This window comes from Microcaecilia unicolor, chromosome 1 (genome assembly GCF_901765095.1).
Source record: "Microcaecilia unicolor chromosome 1, aMicUni1.1, whole genome shotgun sequence".
In the NCBI taxonomy this organism is placed as follows: Eukaryota; Metazoa; Chordata; class Amphibia; order Gymnophiona; family Siphonopidae; genus Microcaecilia; species Microcaecilia unicolor.
The window spans coordinates 358,487,144-358,513,561 of NC_044031.1; the positions used below are offsets into that span (position 1 = coordinate 358,487,144).

Sequence of the window (26,418 nt, forward strand, 5' to 3'; positions counted from 1 at the left end):
ACCCTTTGGAGCTTGTGTGTGATCCAAGATTTCAAGCTTATTTGATGGACAGATGGGAAGACTATGTGTATCATAATGGAGATCATGCAGATCAGCCAGCTCTTTTTTGGGAAACAGCAAAGGCCGTGTTACGAGGGGACATTATTTCTTATTCAGCGAAAGTTAGGAATGTGAGGGATGGGGAAATTGTTCAATTGGGAGCCTTGGTCCAGAGGTTGTGGAGAGCTTACGGGCGCTCGCCTACTTCTGTACGTAGGGAGGCTTTGTTGGAAGCGCAGAAAGAGCTGAATGAACTGTTACATCAAAGAGCGGTCAAAACCCAGCTGTATTATAAATATCGCTTGTTTCAACAAGGGAACAAAGCTGGGCGATTGTTGGCCAGGATGCTTCATAAAAAGGGGGGTGTTACTCGCATTTTGCAGTTGAAGGCAAAGAATGGGAGGAAGATGTGTGCGGAAGGGGATATTGCTGACACTTTTGGTCAGTTTTACAAAGTGCTGTATGCTGCTGAGCTGGACAGTGATATGTATCTGGATAATCTGAATTTACCCCGGCTCTCTGACTGACAATGGGAATGATTGAATACGCCATTTACTGAGGGAGAGCTAATGTTGGCCCTACAGCAGTGTGCTTCTCACAAAACTCCAGGACCCGACGGTTATAGGGTAGAGTTTTATAAGCATTTTTTTTGGCAAGGTCAAAATGTCGCTAATATCTCTGTTTAACTCGATGGTGGCTACGCAAACGCTCCCTGACACATTTAAGGAGGCCCAAATTGTTGTGATACCTAAGGAGGGGAAAAATGCGGTGGAGCCAGAATCTTATAGGCCTATTTCTCTAATTAACGTAGATGCGAAGTTATATGCTAAAGTTCTGGCTAATAGGTTAGCAATGGTTCTCCCGTCCGTGGTTGACGTGTCCCAGGTGGGTTTTGTGAAGGGGCGGATAGCAGTGAAAAATGTCCGATCTATTTTGACTTCTTTGGAGGTTGTGGCCCAGAAACGTCTATCTTCGCTCTTAGTTAGCTTTGATGCGGCGAAGGCGTTCGACAGGGTGAACAGGTCCTACATGTTTGCTGTTTTAAGACACTACGGCTTTGAGGAGAGGCTATTCAGGTCCTGTATTTGGAACCGCGGGCATATGTGTGGGTGAACGGAGAGCGTTCAGAGTCCTTCCGGATTCATAGAGGGACTAGGCAGGATGTCCCCTGTCCCCTCTTCTGTTTGTTTTGTCCTTGGATCCCCTTATTCGTGAAATCATACAGAGATCAAAGGAGTACCAGTTGGGGGTTTGGAGTTCCTTCTCTCTGCTTTTGCAGATGACTTGTTGGTACACCTTGCTGAGCCATATACTTCTTTACCAGCTCTCCTGGAATGTTTTAGGGAATTTGGAGATTTCGCGGGGTTTCGTCTTAATTATTCCAAATCTTTGGTGCTGCCTTCTGTGGAAAGCATGCGGCGGGACTGGGGGGCGGAGTTCTCTCTTCGCTGGGCGCAGGGATCTTCTAAATATCTGGGTCTGCACTTATCTATGCGGGTCTCTGAGCTGTACCATATGAATGTCTCTAGATTGTTGAAAGCTACAACGGAGAGGTTGTGAGCTTGGATGTCTTTGCTTCTGTCACTTTCTGGGCAGATTCAGCTGTTTAGAATGGTAGAATTCCCCAGATGGCTATATCTGCTGAAAATGCTGCCCATTTATCTGAGTAAAGGAGATCTTAATTTGCTGAGGGGTGTGATTAGCCGCTTTTGTTGGGGGGGGGGGGGGGGGGGGGAAGGAAGGCAAAGCTCCCGTTGAATATACTGCAGGGGGCATGGGGGGAGGGCGGTCTTGGCTTACCAGATTTGTGGCGCTATAATTGGGCTTGTCTTTTGCGTTATTTTGGAGACTGGTTTCTGGCGCGAGATGATTATACATGGAGACGATTGGAAAGTCAGTATTATGCGCCTTGTCATTTTCACTTCCTGCTACAAGCTCCCAGTAAGATGCTTCCGGCTACGCTACGCAATAGTATATTATTGACCCCTATGCGGAATCTCTGAAGAGATATGATGCGGATGTTTGGGTTGAGTAGAAGGGTTTCGGATATTCTTCCTATCCAGGGGAATTTGTTGTTTCAGCCAGGTCTGGAGAATGTGGTCTTTCGGAAATGGGCGTGGCAAGGTATAACTAGGTTAGCGCATGTGTTGAACCAGCAGGGTTTAATGTTGAATTTAGGGGCCCTGGGGTTAGGCTATGTCATGGGAGGTATTTTTGCTTATAGCCAGCTGAAACATTATGTCGATTCATTAGATAAGGTGGCTTTGGGGTCTAGGCATTGTCATCTCCTGCGGCAGTTTTTTCACTTGGTGCAGGGGGAGCGAACTTCTATTTCTGGGTTACACAAGGCGTTGGGAAGGTATCTAGTACCTAAAGATCGGGATCAAATTCAACAGCGTTGGGCAGGAGATTTGTCGAGGTCGCATCTTTCGTTAGACTTCAATGTTCTGACATCTAGAATTCCAGGTCTGACGGGTAATGCAGGACTTAGAGAATGCCAATATCGAATTTTGCACAGGGCCTACCTAACAAAGGCCCAGATATTCAAGATGGGAGGGGTATTAACGCCTTTGTGTGGGAAATGTGGAGGGTTCCGGGGTCTTTCTGCCATTGTCTGTGGGGGTGCTACAAGGTGAGGCACTTTTGGGACTCCATTGTTCAGTATCTGGAATCCCTCTTGGGATCGAGAGTCATGTGCTCCCCGATGGGGATTTTGCTGGACAAATATGAGCTTTTTCTTTTGCAGGGTGGTTCGGCCCGCCAGTTGATTCGGAAAGCCTGTTTGATTGGCAAGCTGCTTATAATGAGTCAATGGGTGGCAGAGTTTCCCCCCCCCCCCCCCCCGGATTTTTGGCACTGAAGGAACAAATTGCATGAGTTTATGTTATTCGAAAGGAGAGGTGTGGGCAGTTCCCCTAGGCGGCGGAGGCAGTTTTTGGACAATTGGGGGCCATATATCCAAAGCTTGTCTTCTAAAGGGTGGAGTTTGGTGGCAAATTCGCTTTAGGTATAATATCAAGAGTGGGCCACTCATTTTGTACATAGATTGCGGGTTCGGGTATCTCAGAATGGGTGGGGGTGGGTAGGGAGAGGGAGGGGGATCCTAAGTGTTTGTTTGATTACTTGGTACTATCATTAATAAAAAATTGTTGGACATTACCATCTTTCCGGGGGGGGGGGGGGGGGGGGGGGGGAGCCGGAATGTAAAAAAAAATTTTTTTTATTTTTTTAATGAAAAGAATGTTACTTGATTCTTATTTGGTTGTCTTGGTTCCAATACATTGTAAATTGAGTTTGTTGATTGTTCAACTTGTTGATTCATCAATAAAAATTGTTGAAACATAAAAAAAAAGCACTTACACTTACTAAGTTCCATAGATATGGAACTTTGTAAGTCTAAGTGCTTTGACAATAAGCCCCAGAGTATACTAACCACGTTTTTATTCAAATCATTTTGTAAATTCACATAATATATATTGTGAATGCTAGGTCAATTTCATTTTCAATATTATATCTACCTCTGTTCTTCGTCTTTAGAATAGAATAACAGCATCGGCTCATGTCAGCAATCATAGTGAGAAAGAAGGAAGGATTTTCTCTCACACACTGGTTAAAAGGAAGCTGGAGGACACATGCATGGAACCTAGAAATTAAAAATGATGGATATTTTCAGTGAAAAATGCAAACTGTCAAATACATAAAGTTCCTAATAAAGAAAGCGGTCTGATTTAAGGACTTAAGGAAAAGAAAAAAAAATCAGAGTAATTCATAAATTTTTAAGTATTTTGCACTAGCAATTTAAAGTTTGTTCAATACAATTTTAAGGTCTATGCAATAAAATCTTTTTATTTAATGAAACTAACAATAAAATTCACAAATAAGACAAATCATTTGGATCGCACCATTATGAAACAGCACAAGCTATATGGATAGCATGTATTTAGGGGTCCTTTTATCCTAGTAAAACAAGAGATCCTTTGGTCTCATCATGATTCTTGCACTTCTATATGCCATGTACTGTGTTGGGAAGACAATATGTTTGAGGCTAAAGTATATGTTAGGAGCTTGTAGATTAAACTGGATACAAGTTTAACCATGGAGAGTCAGAATTCTAATGTAGTTAAGGTACACAAAGATTTAGCAGCAAATATTCATTAGATTAACCTATCTTGACAAGATCACTGTAATACTCTCTATTCCAGCTTGATACTGAAGATATAGGACATTTACAGTGAATCCAAAATACTGCAGCTAATTTGTTAGTATTAGCAGGAACAAAGTGATTAATGTTACTCCTATCTCATGTTCTCTCCACTGACTTTCAATAAGATGGAAAAAAAACAATTTGACATTATTGTTTGCATGTAAGTTTCTACAGTGCATGTAAGTTTCTACAGTCTTGTGCAAAGTTATATTTTAGATGGTTTGCAACAGTAGTTTCTAACATGTCCTCTGCACTCCCAATCTGAACATCCTTGTGGTATCCCCTCAAAAATTTGATTAGTTTGAGCTACAGCTAGCAGTTTCCCTTGTTTTATTCCACAATTGTTTTTAAACTTTGAGCCCAGGACCTGTCTGATTGTATTACAAGATTAGTCACGTAGACCCCAATACTATTTCCTACAGATTTTGATTACAATATTATTGCTATATTGTTTTTTTCTCTTCTTAATTTTTTTGCCATGTGTATTTTTTTCTTTTAATTTGGAGAGGTATTTATTAAAACAGTACACTATTAGAAAATTCAACAGCAGCATTAAAGCATAAACTTTTAACAAAGTTAAGCACGGGAATGTATACCTATACTAAAGGCTGTATTGATAAAAAGAAAAGAGTATATTACAACAGCCTGCCATAAACTCCTCTAAGATTTTAAAAATTAATTTTGCATAAAGAACAAAGTGCCCAACGCTTAACTGACAGATCTACCAGGAGTATATTAAGCAACCTATAAACAAATCAATACAGAAACTTCAATCAACAAGTGTAACTGATCAAGGACATTATTCCAAAAATACTTTCCATATATATGCCCACTTCCTAAGGGTATTCTTGTCTCAGCTGTAATATGTTTCATTTCACAGATGTGCAGTTTGTTCAGCCATTTAGCTATAGATGGAGTTTTATCAGACTTCCAACTTTGAGCTATGTTAAGTTTAGCCACATTTATGCTATGACGCAGAAGCAACTGTTTGACTCAGAGAAGGTCTGGAACCATTTTTTTTTTTTTTTTTTTAATTTGTACCCCGCACTTTTTCCCCACTCATGACAGACTCAATGCGGCAGGCAATGGAGGGTTAAGTGACTTGCCCAAAGTCACAAGGAGCTGCCTGGGCTGGGAATCGAATTCAGTAAAAATATTCCCATGCCCCATGGAATTGCTGCACTCAGCCAATATTGTAGGGCTACTATGTATAGTTTTCCAAAAGCTCCAAATCTTGTGGCACGTCCACCAGATATGGCTTATGTTCCCCTGTACCCCACAAAGTGGGGAGGCTGCGGGAAGCATCCTGTTTAAGTGTGTAGAAATCAAACAACATTGTCCTTCTGTGGATTAGGAATTGGTTATTGGATAGAAAACAGAGGGTAGGGTTAAATGGCCATTTTTCTCAATGGAGCTGGGTGAACAGTGGAGTGCCACAGGGATCTGCAATGGGACCGGTGCTATTTAAAATATTTATAAATGATCTGGAAAATGGAATGATGAGCGAGGTGATTAAATTTGCAGTTGACACAAGACTATTCAAATTTGTCAAAACGCATGCAGATAGTGAAAAATTGCAGGAAGAACTTAGGAAACTGGAAGACTGGGCATCCAAATGGCAGATGAAATTTAATGTGGACAAATGCAAAGTGATGCATATTGGGAAGAATAATCTGAATCATATATACCTGATGCTAGGGTCCTCCTTAGGAATCAGCACTCAAGAAAAAGAGCTAGGTGCCACTGTAGACAATACGCCGAAATCTTCTGACCAGTGTGCGGTGGCGGCCGCCAAAAAAGCAAACAGAATGTAGGAATTATTAGGAAAGGGATGCAAAATAAGAACAAGATTATTATACTACCTCTGCATTGCTCCATGGTTCGATCTCACCTTGAGTATTGCGTTCAATTCTGGTCACCGTATCTCAAAAAAAAATATTGTGGAATTAGAAAAGATTTGAAGAGTAAATGATAAAGGGGATGGAACTCCTTCCGTATGAGGAAAGTGCTCTTCAGCTTAGAAAAGAGAAGGCTGAAAGGGGGGGGGGGGGGGGGGATATGATTGAAGTCTATAAAATCCTGAGTGGTGTAGAACAGGTAGAAGTGAATTGATTTTTCACTCTTAGGTAGAAGTGAATTGATTTTTCACTCTTTCAAAAAGTACAAAAATCAGAGGGACACTCGAAGAAATTACATAGAAATACTTTTAAACAAACAGGAGAAAATATTTTTTCACTCAAAGAACAGTTAAGCTCTGGAACTCGCTGCCGGAGGATGTAGTAATAGTGGTTAGCATATCTGGGTTTATAAAACATTTGGACAAGCTCCCAGAGGAAAAGTCCATAGTATGCTATTGAGATGAATATGGGGGAAGCCACTGCTCGCCCCAGGATTGGTAGTACGGAATGTTGCTACTAATTGAGTTTCTGCCAGGTGCTTGTGACCTGGATTGGCCACTGTTGGAAGCAGGATACTGGGCTAGATGGACCATTGGTCTGACCCAGTATGACTATTCTTATGTTATCCTTCTATTAAGTTGCATTCTGTGCAGTTTATGTGACAGCATCCTGCCTTTCTTGTTAATCTGGACATAGAAAGCAATTTAAATCTTACAGTTCACCAAGTATAACACCTTAGTATGCAGTTTTTATCTAAATGTAACCTGGCCACTTGCAGCTCTTGATATATCCAGGTGGACCCATTTCTCTTAAGCTGTGTTTCCAAAAGCTGGATTTACTGCGTATGCTGTAAAATAAGGTTTTCTCTCCTAAGTTTCTTCTGACTAGACTGTTTGATAAAGAATCCCGAGAAACAGCCTTTAAAGCATCCCATATAACTTTCAGAAAGAGTCCTGAATTTCGCTCCTGCTGTTTGCACTGTCAATTGAACCATTAGCAAAAAAAAAAATCAGAGACTAGGGGAGTATACGGGGAGTGGTCAGGGGCAGACGGAAGCATAAGATCATGCTATCTGCCGATGATGTCCTGTTGACGCTGGCCCAACCCAAACAATCATTGTAGCAGGTTATGGAGGTGATATTGCAGTATGGGAAACTCTCAGGCTTCAAAATTAATGCTAAGAAATCAGAGATACTTAATCTTATCATACCTCAGAGAGAGGCCCAAGAGCTCAAGGAACTATACCCATTCCAATGGGCGCCCAAAGCAATACGGTATCTGGGTATAAGGATTACCCCAAGAATAGAAAACATGTTTTAGGTGAACTTCCCTGGGAAGGTAAGGGAGCTGTTTGGGGAACTGGATAGATGGGAGGACCTCACGATATCGTGGTTGGGCAGAATACAAACTGTAAAAATGATGCTTCTACCGAAGATGCTATATCTGTTTCTGGCTCTTCCAATCCCAATCCCCCAAACCTTCTTCCAACAATTAAATAAAAAAGTGCATACATTTGGAGAAAGAGACCACCCAGAGTGGCAGAAGCATGATGTACCAAATGCCAAATAGGGGTGAAACGGGAGTCCCCAATTTTTATCTGTATTACTAGGCAGCACAGTTGAGAGTTTTGGCTGAGTGGAATCCGGCCAATGCCAAAAAATGGTTGCATTGGGAGCGAGCCTGGATGGGAACCTGATATATGGGGGATAGATTATGGAAATCGGGGAGAGACATATCAGCGGTGGCAGAGAAGGTCCCAGTAGGCCTCAGCCACATATTAAATACATGGATCCACATACGAAAAAGGGTTTTCCCAGCTAGAAAATATTTCCTACAGATGGCTATACAGAGTGCACCGGGGTTCCCCCTGGGATCGGAGGAGAAAGTATTCCAGATCTGGGCGAAGAAAGGTTTAAATAAATTGGGACAGATCTGGATCAATGGAGAAACTCGGGCTTTTGAAGAGCTGCAGGAAGAATATGGATTGGAGGATAGAGACCTAATGTACTATATCTGCCTTAGGAACTATATATTTAGGCGTGCAAGGGATGAATTGGAACTGGCCGAAACTGGACTGGAAAAGCTATGCAAGGTGGAGGGGGCATAAAAGTTGTATCCGAAAATGACAACAGACTGCTGGAGAGAATGTGGTGGGCCAGGAACATTTTGGCACATTTGGTGGGAATGCCCAAAAGCCCAAACATATTGGTCAGAAATCCTGGGAAAGGTGAGAGAAATGACTAAGATAGATTACCCATATCAGGCAGAGAATTGTTTATTATACATACGACCCCCGAAAGAGCCCAATACACTGCCATAAGCTGGCCATTCATTTGCTCGGGGCAGCTAAATTGGCGCTGGCAAAAGCTTGGAAGCAGAAGGAGATCCCCACTATGCAGGTGGTGGAAGGTAGATTACATTATCTGTACCAAATGTCAAAATTGACAGCTATGCAAAGGGGGCAACTCCAGAAATTCCAAAAAAATATGGCATTTATATGAACAATGGAGAGGATTGTAAGAAAGGTAATATATGACTGAGGTAGGGGGGAGGGAGGGGGAAAGGGGGGAAGGGGGTAATAAAAGAAAAAAGCAGATATTTGAGTGTTATGATGTTAATATTGTGAAGCAATATGTTTACAGCTGGATAAGTACATAAGTAATGCCATACTGGGAAAAGACCAAAAGCCCATCCAGCCCAGCATCCTATCCCCTACAGCGGCCAATCTAGGTCAAGGGCACCTGGCAAGCTTCCCAAACGTACAAACGTTCTTGGCTGGGAGCAGACTTAAGAGAGGTATAAATGTGCTTTTTCTGAAAAATACCTTTCTAAGGCTGTTATGTATTATTTGAAAATGAATAAAAAAGAAATTAAAAAAAAAAAAAAAGACAGACTCTCGGGAGGAGAAAGCTGCCTTTCAGGGGAGGGAGTGGGATCAGAAGGAAGGCCATCAGACTCCTCGTCAGAGAAATATCTGATGTCCTCCTCCTCCTCCCACGAGGCCTCACCATCGGTATCAGACACAAGTTCATGAACCTGTGTCTGAAGCCGTGCCCGACTCGACTCAGTGGAAACATGGCCACGGTGGGAGCGCCGAGAGGTAGACTCCCTCGCCAGCACCGGCGAAGCTCCCTCCACCGACGTCGTCGGGGAGTCTTCCTGGGAGGCGCCCGCAGCCGGTACCGCAAGCACCCCCGGTACCGGAGAAGGGCGCAACAGCTCTCCCAGAATCTCTGGAAGAACGGCCCAGAGACTCTCATGCAGAGCGGCTGTGGAGATAGACTGGGAAGCCGATGCAGGCGTCGAGGTCAGAGTCTGTTCCGGGCGTGGAGGCGGTTCCGGGCTGTCCAAGGTGGAGCGCATCGACACCTCCTGAACAGAGGGTGAGCGGTCCTCCCGGTGCCGATGCCTACTGGGTGCCGACTCCCTCGGCAACCCAGAGCTCTCGGTACCGAGGCGGGAAGGAGACCGGTGTCGATGCTTCTTTGATTTCTTCAAACGAAGCATGTCACCGGAACTTCCCGGTACCGACGAGGAGGACGTAGAATACAACCGTCTCTTCCTCGGGGCCGAGGCCGAAGGTCGGTCTCAGGGGGGCTGTACCGCAGGAGCCCTCAGGGCAGGAGGAGACCCACCCGAAGGCTCACTGCCACCAGCAGGGGAATGGACAGCCCTCACCTGCACTCCAGTCGAAGCACCACCGTCCGACGACATCAGCAACAGCGGAGGTCCCGGTACCACCGACGTCGACGCAGCCTTCCGATGTCTCGGTACCGACGATGCAGAGGGTCGAAGCCTCGATGCCGTCGATGCCGAGGTCGAAGACTTCGATGCTGTCGACGTTGATGCACTCGATGCGTCCTGTGCTGTTGTCATCGAAGAGCCCGAGAACAACACGTTCCACTGGGCCAATCTCGCTACCTGAGTCCTCTTTTGTAAAAGAGCACAAAGACTGCAGGCCTGCGGGCGGTGCCCAGCTCGCAGACACTGAAGTCACGAAGCGTGCCTATCAGTGAGCGAGATTACCCGGGCGCACTGGGTGCACTTTTTGAAGCCGCTGGGAGACTTCGATGACATGGGCGGAAAAATCACACTGGCGAAATCAAAATTCGCAATGACGACGAAAGGCACCAAAAATAAGGGAGAGAAAACCCGTACCAAGGCCAAAAAGGCCGATCCTGAAAGCGAAAGGAAACTTACGCTGGGGGAAAAGCTGGACACAAGCGAAGACGCGCGAGGGTCAACTTGAGGGGCACGAAATGGCGGCAAAACACGACCGTCCCGAGCGCGGACAAAAGAAGACTGACGAACATGAGCCGGTTCGGGCGGGAAGACGGCCGCGCATGCGCGGTGCGCGAGAGCTAGCAAAGGCCTTTGCTAGTGAAGTTTCCGATTGGAGGGGCTGCCGAGGATGTCACCATCAGTGAGAACAAGCAGCCTGCTTGTCCTCGGAGAGTTAAGATTATGATCTAAATAATCATGAAGAGCCTCCCTATACTGAGAACATACCTCCTCATCTCTAAGTAGGGTGTTGTTTAGGGACCATCACTTCTCTCTTTCCTTCTCCTTCAACTGTGGAATATCAACACAACATGGGGTTGATCAGAGAAAGTAACAGAACCTAACTGGGAGGAAACACTCAGAAGCAAAAATGACCTATCAAAAATATAGTCCAGTTGTCACGCTGGTCAGGAATAGTGAGCCCTTGGGCAACTGCTGAGGAGCGGCAGCGGCAGGTGAATCACCCAAACAGGAGGCAAGGCAGAACAGACTGGTACCACCAGAACTGGAACAGCCAGACTGAAGCTGCTGGACTGGAACAGAAGCAATAAGCAGTAAGCAGGAGAATAGTCCACGAGTCAAGCAGCGACTTACTGGCAGGCAGCAAAGCAGAAGGGAAACCAGGAACCAAACAGAGTCTATAGGCTGGCGGCAATCAGTAGTAAACCAGGAATCAAGCAGGGACTTGGGCAGGCAGCAAACAGGAGAATAAGCCAGGAATCAGCCAGACTGATTCCTGGCCTTCGGCCTCGGCCCAGAGGAAGAGACGGTTGGATTCTACGTCCTCCTCGTCGGTACTGGGAAGCTCCGGTGACATGCTTTGTTTGAAGAAATCAAAGAAGCATCGACACCGGTCTCCTTCCCGCCTCAGTACAGAGAGCACAGGCAGCTCCTTGTGACTCTGGGCAAGTCACTTAACTCTCCATTGCCCCATGTATGCCGCATTGAGCCTGCCATGAGTGGGAAAGCGCGGGGTACAAATGTTAAAAAATAAAATCAAGCAGGGTCTTGGGCAGGCAGCAGACAGTAGAATAAACCAGGAAACAAGCAGGGTCTTGGGCAGGCAGCAGACAGTAGAATAAACCAGGAAACCAGCAGAGTCAAAGGCAGGCAGCAAACAGTAGAATAATCCAGGAAAACAAGCAAGGTCAAGCTAACAAAGAAAGCTTTCAGGGCAGGAACCACAACAGACCAACAGGAACACAACTCAAGACCTCAGTTGCCAAGGCAAAGTTGAAAGTTTCCAGGTGGTTAATAAAGGCAACATACAAGGGAGGTCACCAGGTAAGGGTCCTGCTTAGTTGCAAAACTCCCAAGACAGTCTGTCCAAGAACCAACAAGAGGAGGATCTACTTTAGATCTAGTCCTTAGTGGAATGCAGTGGTAATGGTGTTAAGTTTGCTAGGAAACAGTGATCACAACATGATCAAATCTGAGCTGATATCTGAAATGAATTGACTAAGGAAATCTACTGTAGAAGCACTTAATTTTTGAAAGGGCAACTATGATAAAATGAGGAAAATGTTTTAAAAGAGGCTAAAAAATTGGCTGCAAAGGTTAGGACTTTAAATCAGGCATGGATGTTGTTTAAAAAATATCATCGTGGAAGGCCAGACCAAATGTAATCCAAGTATTAACAAAAGTGGAAAGAAGAGCAAATGACAGCCAGCATGGTTATAAGGTGAAGTGAAAGAGGCTATTAAAGCCAAAAGAACATCTTTCAAAGAAAGGAAAAAGGATCTGAATAAGTACATAAGTAATGCCACACTGGGAAAAGACCAAGGGTCCATCGAGCCCAGCATCCTGTCCACGACAGCGGCCAATCCACAAACATTCTATACATGTTATTCCTGAAATTGTGGATTTTTCCCAAGTCCCATTTAGTAGTGGTTTATGGACTTGTCCTTTAGGAAACTGTCTAACCCCTTTTTAAACTCTGTCAAGCTAACCGCCTTCACCACGTTCTCTGGCAACAAATTCCAGAGTTTAATTATGCATTGGATGAAGAAATATTTTCTCCGATTTGTTTTAAATTTTCTATACTGTAGTTTCATCGCATGCCCCCTAGTCCTAGTATTTTTGGAAAGCGTGAACAGACACTTCACATCCACCTGTTCCACTCCACTCATTATTTTATATACCTCTATCATGTCTCAACCTCAGCCGTCTCTTCTCCAAGCTGAAAAGCCCTAGCCTCCTTAGTCTTTCTTCATAGGGAAGTCGTCCCATCCCCGCTATCATTTTAGTCGCCCTTCGCTACACCTTTTCCAATTCTGCTATATCTTTCATGAGATGCGGCGAACAGAATTTAACACAATACTCAAGGTGCGGTCGCACCATGGAGCGATATAACAGCATTATGACATAGTAGATGATGACGGCAGAAAAAGACCCGCACGGTCCATCCAGTCTGCCCAACAAGATAAACTCATGTGTATACCTTACCTTGATTTGTACCTGTCTTTTTCAGGGCACAGACCGTATAAGTCTGGCCAGCACTATCCCCTCCTCCCAACCACCAGCCCCGCCTCCCATCACCAGCTCTGGCACAGACCGTATAAGTCTGCCCACCACTATCTTCGCCTCCCCACCACCAACCCCTCTTCCCCCCACCGGGTCCTCACACCTGTTTTCCATACCTTTCTTAATAATACCCAACATTCTATTCGCTTTCCTAGCCGCAGCAGCACACTGAGCAGAAGGTTTCAGTGTATTATCGACGACGACACTCAGATCCTTTTCTTGGTCCGTAACTCCTAATGTGGATCCTTGCATGACGTAGCTATAATTCAGGTTCTTTTTTCCCACATGCATCACCTTGCACTTGGCTCACATTAAACGTCATCTGCCATTTAGCCGCCCAGGCTCCCAGTCTGGTAAGGTCCTTCTGTAATTTTTCACAATCCTGTCATGAGTTAACGACTTTGAATAACTTTGTGTCATCAGCAAATTTAATTACCTCGCTAGTTACTCCCATCTCTAAATCATTTATAAATATATTAAAAAGCCGCGGTCCCAGCACAGACCCCTGAGGAACCCCACTAACTACCCTGCTCCATTGTGAATACTGCCCATTTAACCCCACTCTCTGTTTCCTATCCTTCAACCAGTTTTTAATCCACAATAGGACATTTCCTCCTATCCCATGACCCTCCAATTTCCTCTGTAGCCTTTCATGAGGTACCTTGTCAAACACCTTTTGAAAATCCAGATACACAATATCAACTGGCTCCCCTTTGTCCACATGTTTGTTTACTCCTCCAAAGAATTGAAGTAAATTGGTCAGAAAATAAGAAGCAACTATCCCCGATTATATCAATCTAACCTAATACTAACACCTCCTCCTACCTCTTCTACCCCCTCTCTTATATTACCTATCCACACATCCCCATTACTCCGCTAACCTTAGCCTGTTTTTCTCTGCATTATACTTTGTAATTCTACTACTATGTAAGCCGCATTAAACCTGCCATGAGTGGGAAAGTGTGGGGTACAAATGTAACAAATAAATAAATAAATGCTGGCAAACTAAATGCAAAGCATTGATAAGAAAAGCTAAAAGAGAATATGAAGAAAAACTTGCTGCAAAGACAAGAAATCATTGCAACACCTTTTTCAGGTCCTTCAGAAGCAGAAAGCCTCTGAGGGAATCCATGGGACCGATAGATTATGAAGAAGCAAAAGGGACACTCAGGGAGGACAAGGCCATAGCAGAGAGACTGAATGAATTCTTTCCTTCAGTCTTTATGGAAGAGGATGTAAAGATCTACCTGTACTGGAAATGGTTTTCAAGGGTGATGATGCGGAGAAACTGACAGAAATCTCAGTGAACCTGGAAGATGTACTGAGCCAAACTGACAAGTCAAAGAGTGATAAATCACCTGGACCGGAGGCATACACCCAGGATATTGAAAGAACTCAAAACATTAAATTGATGATCTGCTGTTAGTGATCTGTAACCTGTCGTTAAAATTGTCTATAGTACCTCAAGATTGGAGGGTGGCTAATGTAACGCCAATTTTTTAAAAAGGGTTCCATGGGTGATAAAGTAATTACAGACCAATAAGCTTGACTTTAGTGCCGGACAAAACAGTGGAAACAATTATTAAGAATAAAATTATAGAACACTTATATAAACATGGTTTAATGGGTTCAGCCAAGGGAAGTCTTGCTTCACCAATTTGCTTAATTTCTTTGAAGGTGTGAATAAACATGTGGATAAAGGTGAGCCAGTTTACTAGATTTTCAGAAAGCTTTTGACAAAATTCCTCATGAGAGACCCGTCATGGGATAGGAGGAAATATCCTTCTGTGTATTAGTATTTGGTTATTGAACAGAAAACACAGGGTAGGATTAAATGGCCATTTTTCTCAATGGAGGAGGGTGAATAGGAGGATGCTACAGGGATCTGTACTGGGAGTGGTGCTATTTAACATATCTATAAATGATCTGGAAATCAAGTGACTGAACTTGTAGATGACAGAAAACTATTCAAAGTTGTCAAAACACATGCGGATTGTGAAAAATTGCTAGGAAGACCTTAGGAAACTGGAAGACTGGGCAACCAAATGGCAGATGAAATTTAATGTGGATAAAAGCAAAGTGATGCACCTTTGGAAGCAGAATCCAAATCACAGTTGCCTGATGCTAGGGTCAACCTTAGGAGTCAGCACCTAAGAAAAAGATCTAGTTGTCATTGTAGACAATATGTTGAAATCTTCTGCACCGTGTGTAGCGGCAACCAAAAAAGCAAACAAGATGCTAGGAATTATTAATGAATATTATAACATCTCTGTATCATTCCATGGTGTGACCTCACCTTGAGTATTGTGTTCAATTCTGGTCACCATATCTCAAAAAAAAAAAAAAAAAGACATATGGAACTAGAAAAGGTTCAAAGAAGAGCAACCAAAATGATAAAGGGGATGGAACTCCTCTCATATGAAGAAATGCTAAACAGGTTAGAATTCTTCACTTGAAAAAGAGAAGGCTGAGGCGGGATCTGAGTAGGGTAGAACGGGTAAAGTGAATCAATTTTTCACTCTTTTAAAAAGTACAAAGACTAGGGGACAGTCAATAAAATTACACGGAAATACTTTTTAAAAAAATAGGAGGAAATATTTTTTCACTCAAAGAATAGTTAAGCTCTAGAACTCGTTGTCAGAAGATGTGGTAACAGCAGTTAGCGTATCTGGGTTTAAAAAAGGTTTGGACAACACAACTAAATTCACCTCCATAACCACACTAAACTTTTCCCTTCCTGTCTCAGACACCCTGAAGATTCTTGGAGTTACCATTGATTGAAATCTCACACTTGAAAGCCATGTGAAGAATACCACCAGGAAGATGTTTCAGTCAATGTGGAAACTCAAAAGACTAAAACCTTTCTTCCCAAGATGCATTTTTCGCAACCTGGTACAGTCAATGGTATTAAGTCATCTAGACTACTGCAATGTGCTATATGCTGGCTGTAAACAGCATATCATCAGGAAACTTCAGACAGCCCAGAACACCGCAGCCAGACTCATGCTCCGGCCTACATGTCAGACCTTATTGATTTGCCATCCAGAAACGCTAAGATCAGCACGCACATTCCTGGGACTTCACTTCCCAAACTGTAAAGGTCTAAAATACAAACTAGTACATGCGTCCAGCTTTTCCTACATTGGCACGCAGCTGTGGAATGCATTGCTACTTGATCTGAAAACTATTCACAACCTAACCAACTTTCGAAAATCACTAAAGACGTTTCTTTTTAACAAGGCTTACCATAATAATCAATAATAGGAATTCTAACACATCATTAGTTACTTGATATTCTATTTTTTGATTTGATTATATCCATTATGTTACACTTGTTCTTTATGTAATCAATTGTTTATCTACTCTTGAACAGCACTTCCCATGATGTAATATTGTAAGCCACATTGAGCTTCCCATGATGTAATATTGTAAGCCACCTCCGCGGAAAACAATTGGGGTTTAATATAGAGAATATTGTTCAATTGGCAGCTGCATATAAGCATTTGTAATCTGAAGGCTTTCAGGGCTCTGGTAATGACTCTCTTTCACTTTTCTGTTTGTTCTTTCGATATAGAGATGCTGAATATGGCCTTATCATAATGAACTTTAGCTAATATACTGTTTATGAAGTAAGGGGGTTTTTATGAAATAGGGGGCGTCATCTTCATTGCTTGAAGTATTTATTGTTTATTATGTGACCACCATTAGATGATTGATTATGAACACCCTATTCTTGCTCTCTCACATTAGGAGTTTTACCCCGATTGTTTCACTTACCTCTTGCGCCACAGTTTGCAAGTTGACCGATAGGAGTTTATTGGTAAGAAATGGGCATTCAATATTTGTGATTTTATAGTGTTTAGTATGCTCTGGTAATGCTTTATTTAGAAATACGTGACATGGTATGACTGTATGTGTGAATTTACATGTATGTATATGTAAGGGTTTATTTAAGAAAATATACATATATATATATATGTGTGTGTGGATATGTGAGCTTACAGATGTATGTATTGGTGAGCATATATAGGTATCATCTAGAAATATATGTTTTTTAAATGTTTTTTAATATATATACATATATATCTGTGCGTGGTGTGTATGTAGTATAGTGAATATATGTGTATATGTATATGGTTTTAAGTTGTGATAATGCCAACTCCAGACTTCGCGCCTTCTGTCTCGCTGCACCCTACGCCTGGAATAAACTTCCTGAGCCCCTACGTCTTGCCCCATCCTTGGCCACCTTTAAATCTAGACTGAAAGCCCACCTCTTTAACATTGCTTTTGACTCGTAACCACTCGCCTCCACCTACCCTCCTCTCTTCCTTCCCATTCACATTAATTGATTTGATTTGCTTACTTTATTTATTTTTTGTCTATTAGATTGTAAGCTCTTTGAGCAGGGACTGTCTTTCTTCTATGTTTGTGCAGCGCTGCGTATGCCTTGTAGCGCTATAGAAATGCTAAATAGTAGTAGTAGTGATGTGCATATGACTGAAATTATGGTTTACTGATATTGTTTAATTAATTTATGGTTTTAATTTATTTTTGTGTGTCTTCATGTCAGACCCCTGATGCAGGCGGTTGTACGCCGAAACACGGCCCGTGTCAGGTATTTGTGATATTAAAGGACTACATTTTTCTCAATCCTGAAGGCCCAGTGTTTGCTTTTTTTGTTTGCAGCGGTGCATAGGTGCCATTTTTTCTAAAAGTCTGTTTGGGGGAGCAACCGCTCCCCCTACCACGCCATTGGTCTGGAGTTGGCAGTGGAGGAGAAGAATACAGATAACAGAGACTTACCTGATGAATGGCATTCCTGGGGTGGGGTGTACGGAGAGATTAGAATGGAAAGATACTGAGGAGCTGCAGAATGAATGCACTTTTAAGTCAGTAAGAGAAGTTTGAACTGTATACAGAAATGGGTAGGGAGCTAATGAAGTGACTTAAGAGATGGGTGAGTGTAGCGACATGGTTGAAGGTAAGTCATGTAAGCAGCATTTGGAACAGATTGAAGGGGAGACAGATGGTTTAGTGGGAGACCTGTGAGAAGCAAGTTACAGTAATAAGAGAGTGGTTTTGGAAGTTTGTTCAGAAAATAAGGGATGCATTTTGGTGATGTTATACAGAAAGAAATGACAGGTCTTAGCAGTCTGTTGAATATGTAGAGAGAAAAAGAGAGAAGTCAAAGATGACCCCAAAGTTACAAGCTGACGAGACATAGAGAGAGTGTTATCCACAGAAATAGAAAATGGGGGCAGAGGAAAGGTGCATTTGGCCATATCCTGTTTCACATGGTGGTGAGGCATCCAGTGGACAATATCAGACAAAAAGGTTTGAAGCTTGGGCTTGGATTCCTGCTGAAATTTCTGGTGTTGAGAGGTAGATGAGATTAAAGTTAAGACAATGGCGGTGAACAGCACATTCAAGTAGCTTGGATAAGAAAGGGAGGTGTAGTTGGAAGAGCAGGTGGGGTCCAGTGAAGGTGTTTTGTGGAGTAGTATAATCACAGCATGTTTGAAAGCATCAGGATCAGTTGCAATGGACAGTAAAAGATTGAGGAGGATATGACAGATAAAAGGGATGACAGTAGGAGAGATAGTGCCGAGTAGATGGGTGGGAATGGGATCAGAGGAACAGGTAGTAAGTTTGGAGAAGGAAATAAGATGTACAGTTTTCTCTTCAGTGATTTTAGAAAAGGAAGAAAAGGTGGTAAGGGTTGTAGGAAGGTTGAGAGAATAAACTGAGGGAAGGAGAGATGAGGCGACTTGGTGGAGAATTCAACGTTAATCATGGCAATACTGAGTCATAGTCTAGGAAGAAATTGAAGGCGGAGTTGGAGGTGGAAGCACTTTGAGGAGAGAATTCAGTGCGTCAAAGAGATGGCAAGGGTTGCAGCCAAAGCAGTTTGTCAAATGGATGTAGTAGTCTTGTTTGGCAAGTGCAAAAAGGAGGAGGTCAACAAAAATTTGAAATGTATGAAGTCAGCATGGGCAAGTGATTTTAGCCGAAAGCGCTCAGCAGAGCAGGCACAAGAGCATAAATAGCAGATTCTGAAGGTCAGCCAAGGCTGCTAAGCATTACAGTATGCGGAATGGGAGGTGTGAGAGTGTCGAGAGCAGAGGAGAGACAGGCTCACTGACAGACTTGAATAACATAGTGAATGAAAAAAAAAAGAGATGAACAGTGGTGGAGACAGTACAAGGTCAATAGTCTGAAGATTCCTAAATGTGTTGGAGGAGACTAGATGAGACCAAGGGGGAGGGTGATAAAGTGTGAAATATCAGACAAGGGAAGAACTGAGAAATGAGAAAATAAGCAGTTGGAGAAGACTACAATGAGACAATGGCCATGATGGTGAGAGTAGCAGCAAATAAATAACAGTGCTTCTAAAATGACCGTCTTAGTGCCAGATTCTACAGTCACAATGTTCCAGTGTTACTTGGAATAAAACCTCTGAAAATGGTAGATCTATTACATTTTAAACTTGAAACCTGTTTTCTTGCCCCCCCCCCCCCCCCCGGTTCTTTATACAAGGTACATCTAAGAACTGAGGTTGAAATATTAAGTCTCACTATCTCCATTCTGTTGATTGATTACCTCCTATTTTTTGTTACCTTTAGTGAAAATGAAACATCAACAAAAGACAGCAAATGTTTACAGACATATTTTCTTACACTTTGCTCAGTTATAAAGTCCTCTGGTAGCTTCTAGCATCAAGAGGAATTTAGTTTAATCAGTACATGTAACTGTACAAAGTCCTGAGATTGCACATGAGAAAGACGTCTAGGCAATTCTAGGAAAAATAACATGATGTTGTTAAATGTCAATGAAGTAATAACAGGTTAATAAATGACAAAGGTGGTCAGGGCTGCTGTAACCACTTATGGGTTCCTGTGAAACTTCTGAGGATGTTAGTTTTCTCACATTAAGGAATAGGGAAACTTTATACTATTAGCACTTATCCAGATAGGAGCAACTGCTATCCAGATAAGTGCCACTGCCTGACTATATCCATGAATTTTCAGCAGCACTATCTGGACAATGCTGGGGCAGAGTGAGGGTGGAGAGTATGCATTTTGCCCAACTATTTGGTTTACTGAACAGCAGATTAAATATTGCCTCTATCCAGATAGCAGTGGTGCTGACTGTTCTGTCTATATATTCAGCATTCCTCACTATCCAGATAGGGGCACTGAATATATCACATATACAAATATGTATGGGATAAACACAAAAGATTCCTGTATGGAAAGCCTGGAACCAAACAAGCTTAGCAGTGATCAGATGGCAACACCAGTAATTGAGAAGCAAAGCCAGTGCTGGGCAGACTTCTACAGTTTTATGCCCTGATCATTTCTGGATGGATTTGAGTGGGATGCAGTGGTTTGAGGGGTAGGGGTGGGGGTGGGGAGGTGAACGGTGCTGGGTAGGCTTCTACAATGCTCTGGAAGTGGTGGGAACAGAGCAGAATAAAGTATGAGTTTATCTTGTTGGACAGACTGGATAAAACATCCAGGTCTTTATCTGCTATCATCTACTATGTTGTATACTAATTTTGCAGTTCGAAATTCAGTAAACTGCTTCCTCCCTCCCCTCGCTGTGGTTTATTTGTGGCGTTCCTGACAAAGGCTCATCTTGTGTGGACTCCGGCTTCAATTTGAGAATTGCTGTTTTAGGGTTGACAGCTCATGAAAATTTGTAGTGAGAGCCTGCCAGCTTTCTGCTACCATCATAACGTATTTATTTTTAACTGTTTCTGTTCTGTGCACAGCAGGACTGCTGTGTTGAGAATCAATCCATTACACATATATTCAGAGCTGTCTTACAATATATGCTTGTTATACTACTATCATGTATTATTATTATCATGTTGCCCAAGATCCTTCTGTAACACTAAATGTCTATTTTCTAATATATTTCCACTATTCATGATTATTGTAAGTCACATTGAACCTGCAAAGAGGTGGGAAAATGTGGGATACAAATGCAATAAATAAATAAATAAATCTTGTAGTCAGTATTTAAAACAAAGGTTAACCATAGTGTTTGAATATGAAGGTATATATTACTGTCATAAAATGTATTTTAAAAGCAACGTCTATTGCTTACTTGAATGATCATTGATTAGAATTATTATCAATACACTCAATCTCTTGCATTCTCTGTGCCCCCTCCCTACCTTCACTCACACATACTTTTGCTTATCAAATGCCCCCCTCCCACCCCAAGACACACACTTATACACTTTCATGCTCTGCCTCATAAAGGCCTCCTTTTACAAAGCAGCACTACTGATTAGCAGCGCTTTCAATTCCTATGGGCTTTGGCGCACGCAATCACTACCACAGCTTTGTAAAAGGAGCCCACAATCTCTTGCTCTCTCTTCTGTGTACCCCCTGGCTCACTAATGCTTTGGCTGTTCTCTCTCACTGCTCCCCTCCACATATTTCTCCTGTTCTCTCAATTCTCCTGCTGTCTTCTTTCCCGCCGTCTCCAATTACTTCTCAACCCAGTATTCTGTTCATTGTAATTACCCTGAAAAAAAGATAGCAGCTGTGGGGTATGCTTCTACTGCATTTTCAGCAGAAACAAAACTCTTTCTCCCCCACCCTCGCAGTCATTCTCAGCTCCCCCCCCCCCCCAACCAGAACGACAGGCCCCTCCTGGGCCTTCCTTTTCATTGGTACATAGGGGACGCAGGAGTGTCCCCACTTACTTCTTCTCTTGTGCACACCTGGACCAGAACTCTCTTAGGAATGGGTACAGGAAGCATCTGGCACAAGTATAGAAATTTGGGCAACAACATTTTTACAAATGGCCACTCGGCCTAGCCAATATGAGTCAGACCATGCCACTGATCAAGGGCCAAGGAAAGCTCCTTGAGGACCACCCGATCATTTTAACTATAGAGCAGAATAATCCAGGCAGATACTAACTCCTAAGTAATAAATATAATTCTTAGCCCACCCAAAAGGCATGGATGCCTTCAATGAATGAACCCTACCAGAGTCCAAAGTAACATTCAAAATCTTGGATTTAGCAGCATTCATTTTGAAACCAGACAGGGCCTCGTAAGTATCTAAAATCTGAATGACAAGGAGCAATATAAGTTCAGGCTCTGTAACCGACAAAATATCATCCACAAATAGTGAGATTTTATACTCATCCGTCCTGACACACAACCTTTTTAAATCATGATTCTGACAGATATAAGCAGCTAAGGGCTCCATGATTAACGCAAACAGAGGAGACAAAGGGAAGCCATACTTGGTTTCCCCTCCCCAATGGAAAAGTGTGAAGAAACAGTGTGTTTTAAGCCTGGAAAATATATTGGATATTTTCCTGCATTTTGTCTTGAAGTGTATTTCCCCTGTTTGGCCAGCAGGTGATGTTTCTTTGCTGTAAAGCCGTCACAGAGTAATGAATGTTCTTTCTTTAGTTATAGCACACAGATAGAAAGTAAGAAGCAGTATACTTTACAAACTTCTTGTTCTGGGCTCTGATTGGCCCAGGAGCTTATTTTCATTTAGCATGTACTGGCTTTTGCTCCAGTCTTAGCCAGGAAGAAAAGAGAGACAGATCTCTTTGCTGAGGCTCTCTGAACAATTATATGTCCTGATCTTCCCAGATAAACTTAGCTAGTATACAAATGTTCAGATAGTTTTATAATTGATCCATATTTCAGTTACCTGTTATTGTTTGCTGATTGCACATTTTCTGTTCACTGTTCAAGTTAAGACAATACACAATTTTCAGTCTATTGACTCTGCCTGTCTGGATTGATAAAGAATCCTGGTGGTTTGTGTGTTGGGTCTGTGAGTGCTTTCTTGGAACTGTGGGACCACTGGGAGTGTGGCCCCAGTAACCTAGAAATCACTGGGGATAATTTGAGAGTGGGAGACTCGCCCAGAGATGGTTGGGACCCTGTCAGTGGGAGGAGGGTGCTAGTGTAGAGCATAAGCGGAAGGTACAGGCAGACCTGAGCTGGGGAATAGACCCTCTATGCGTCTGCAGGGTAACCCCGGGTAGGTGGCTAGGCGTTTTGTGACAAAAAGCCTGAGAATAACCCCCATTAACTCGAATTTTAGCGGTGGGGACGGTATACAAAGAAGTAAACCAGGATCGAAAATGAGGACCAAAGACCACAGTTTCAAGACCTGCCTGCATGAAAGGCCATTCCACAAGATCGAATGCTTTTTCGGCGTTGATAGCTAACAAGACATTGGGAATCCTAGCACGATGGGCATCTCAGTTAAACCAAATGGCTCTCTGAAGATTATACCCAGTAGTACGCTGAGGAATAAATCCACATTGATCCTCATGGATGAGATTGGAAATATGAACATTTAAACGCTTCACCAGAACACTAGCCAGTAATTTGACATCGAAGTTGAGGAAAGAAAATCGGCCATTAAGAACCACACCATTTGGCATCATTTCCAGGTTTATGGCAAGGTTGAAATGCCAGCCTCCCTCATAGAGGCAGACAGAGGGTCCCCCCCCCCCTACAACCCCATTAAAAACTTGGGCCAACAATGGAGCCACAAGCCCTCTGAACATTTTATAAAATTTTGTTGTAAGGCCATCCAACTCAAGCGATTTATCGGGTTACAGGGACCTAATGGCAGCATTTAACTCCTCTACCTGGATATCCTGACCGAAAAAGTCCTTCTGACTACGATGAACAAGATTGACCCCCCCCCCCCCCCCCACCATGTACTGTTGCATGGGGTAGTTTGCTTCGCTGAAGAATACAGAGCTTGATAAAAATGCAAAAAACAAGCCCTCAGGTCTTCCAGTGTAGAATACTCCCTCCCATCGCCATCCTGAAGAGACACCACCTATGTTTGCATCTTCTGCTGTTTCAATTAAGATGCAATTTACTAGCTTAATTACCCTCCTCAAAATACACCTGCTTCACCTTATTTAGATAAAACACTATCTCATCTGCATGTCCTGAATCTGATGCATTAAAATAAGAGTTGGTGCCTGTGCAAACTGATATTCTAGTTGGGAGAGACCCCGCCTAAGATCCTTATCCTGACTCTCATGATTGATTGTTCTTCAACTTACTAGCCCAGATAATAAAATGGCCTCTGACAAATGCCTTAAAAGTATCCCATAGGGTACCCAAAGTGATCTCCGATGTAGATTTCTCAGTAAGAAATGAAGGTATTTCTTTATTAAGATCCTGCACCTCACAGTCCTTGTCTAGCAAAGTCTCATTAAGTCTCCAAAAATGAAGTTTCTGATCTGGACACTTTCCCTTATACTAACTCAGATTGGGGTATGGTCTGACCACACTATGTTGTCAATTTCCATCTTTGCCACATTGAAAAGAAATCCCATATCAAGAAAAAAATAATCAATACAGGAAAAAGAGGCAGGAGAAGCAGAATAGTAGGTAAAATTTACTGGTGCCATGAAAATGCTATCAAGCGTCCACCAGTCCCAGATAAAACAACAAATCATGCAGAGCTTGCCTATCTGCCTGCTTATACACTAACCCCAATTTGGGGTGCAGCATCACAATAAAATCACCATCCAAAACCCATAAGTCGTCAAGCTACTGAAGGAGAAACTGCTGTAAATCCAAATAAAAAGCCCTCTGGGTGTTATAAGGGGCAAGGATGGAGACCAAATAATAAAGAACCTCCTATGGCTCAACTTCGAGGACCAGAAATCAGCTATTGGAGTGGAGGAGTGGTCTAGTGGTTAGAACACCAGTCTTGACATCCAGAGGTGGCCAGTTCAAATCCCACTTCTGCTCCTTGTGATCTTGTGCAAGTCACTAAACCCTCCATTGCCCCAGGTACAAACTTAGATTGTGAGCCCTTCAGGGACAGAGAAGTACCTAGTGTACCTGAACATAACTCACCTTGAGCTACTACTGAAAAAGGTGTGAGCAAAATCTAAATAAATAAATAAAATATTGGGGTCTGATAAGACGTGCTTAACTATTGGGTGAAGGGAACCAGAGATCAAAATACCCACCCCATATTTTTTAGCAGTGGAATGAGAGGCCAAAAATTGCAGCGCATACTGCCTGTGGCAAAGAAGACCATGGTGACGTTTTACTGTGTCTCTTGCAAAAAACGAATAGAGGTAGAGGTACTACATAGTTATTTAAAAAGACATTTGGGCTCATTTTCAAAACAGAAAAATGTCTAAAAAGTGGCATAAAACAGCATTTGGATGTTTTTCTCACGAAAACGTCCAAATCAGTATCCCAAACAAATGCATGCTTACCATGAGCAGCCTTCAGCACCGCTTCTTTCACTTTGCAGCTCTGAAAACAAGCCACAATATCCATGGCTATGTTGTCCCGGGTGTTCCCCAGAGAATGGTGCGTGGAGACTTATCTCAATCTGCTCCGCTGGAAACACCTCGCCTAACTCAAAAAACAGGAAGCTGGCCACGAACTGCACCACCAACGTACAGTTAGCGTATTCTGGAGTTTCTGGAAGGCCTCTAATCCGGAAATTGCAGCGACTACCTGTTCTCCAGATCCTTGAATTAAGTGCCAGATCTGTGTTAGCCATATTCATGTCCTCCATTTGTTTGTCCATTGAAGGAGGGCCTCTGAGTGATCTTCAAGGCGCTGATCCGACTCCTCAATGCGTCTGCCTAGGTCAGCTATATCCCTACACAAATCAGAGCCCAGAGTGGTCAGCTCAGCACGTACAGCCTTAATTTCTTGCAGCCACTCACAGATGTCACCTGCTGACTCCTGTGTTGTCAACTATTCTCCAACCATACTACTCCTGAGCCATGACAGAGCAGCTACCCTGCGTGTCATCTGCCATATTGCCTGATTCCGTGCAAAGGGCCAGAACTGCTGCTGAATACGAGAACTGGGTAAGATCAAATCCCCGCACCTTAGAAGCCATATGGAATAGGCTGCAGAAAGTGAGGAACGCTCTAGATGCTTATAATAGTGCCAAAGCAAAGGATTGTTGCAATAGATCGGCACTAGAGCTCAGGGGCAAGGAGCAACTGACTCAAGCAGCCATCAAGTGTGATGTCACTTCCTCCGGGCCTGGTTCTTTTTAACATTTTTGTTAAGTGAAATTGTGGAAAAGCTATCTGGTAAGTTCTACCTTTTAATGGATATTAGAATCTGCAATAGGGTAGGCAGCAGACGGAATCTAGCGAAGCTTGAAGAATAGTCCTGAATTAGGCAACTAAGATTTAATGCTACAAAATGCAGTATGATGCACTTGGTCTACAAAATAAAAACATGAGTGAGCAGGACATTTTAGGGAGTGAAATGGCCAGTAGAAAAAAGGGTGATAAGTGTGTACAGTTCTGGAGACAACACCTTCAAAAAAATATAAACAGGATGGAGTCAGTTCAGAAGGCAGCTACTAAAATGGTCAATTGTCTTTGTCATAAAGTGTACACAGACAGACAAATAATGTATACATGTATACTTTGGAAGAAAGGCAGAAGAGGGAAGATATAATAGAG

General features: G+C 42.8%; 1 protein-coding gene across 1 annotated transcript in view; it reads right to left on the reverse strand.

The window, feature by feature from the left end:
* Nucleotides 1–26,418, reverse strand: part of TERT (telomerase reverse transcriptase) — a 399,618-nt gene that overhangs the window by 23,346 nt on the left and 349,854 nt on the right. Inside the window, 1 exon segment of the mRNA XM_030209711.1 lies at nucleotides 3,558–3,682. Within this exon segment, the coding sequence (XP_030065571.1) occupies nucleotides 3,558–3,682 (125 nt within the window).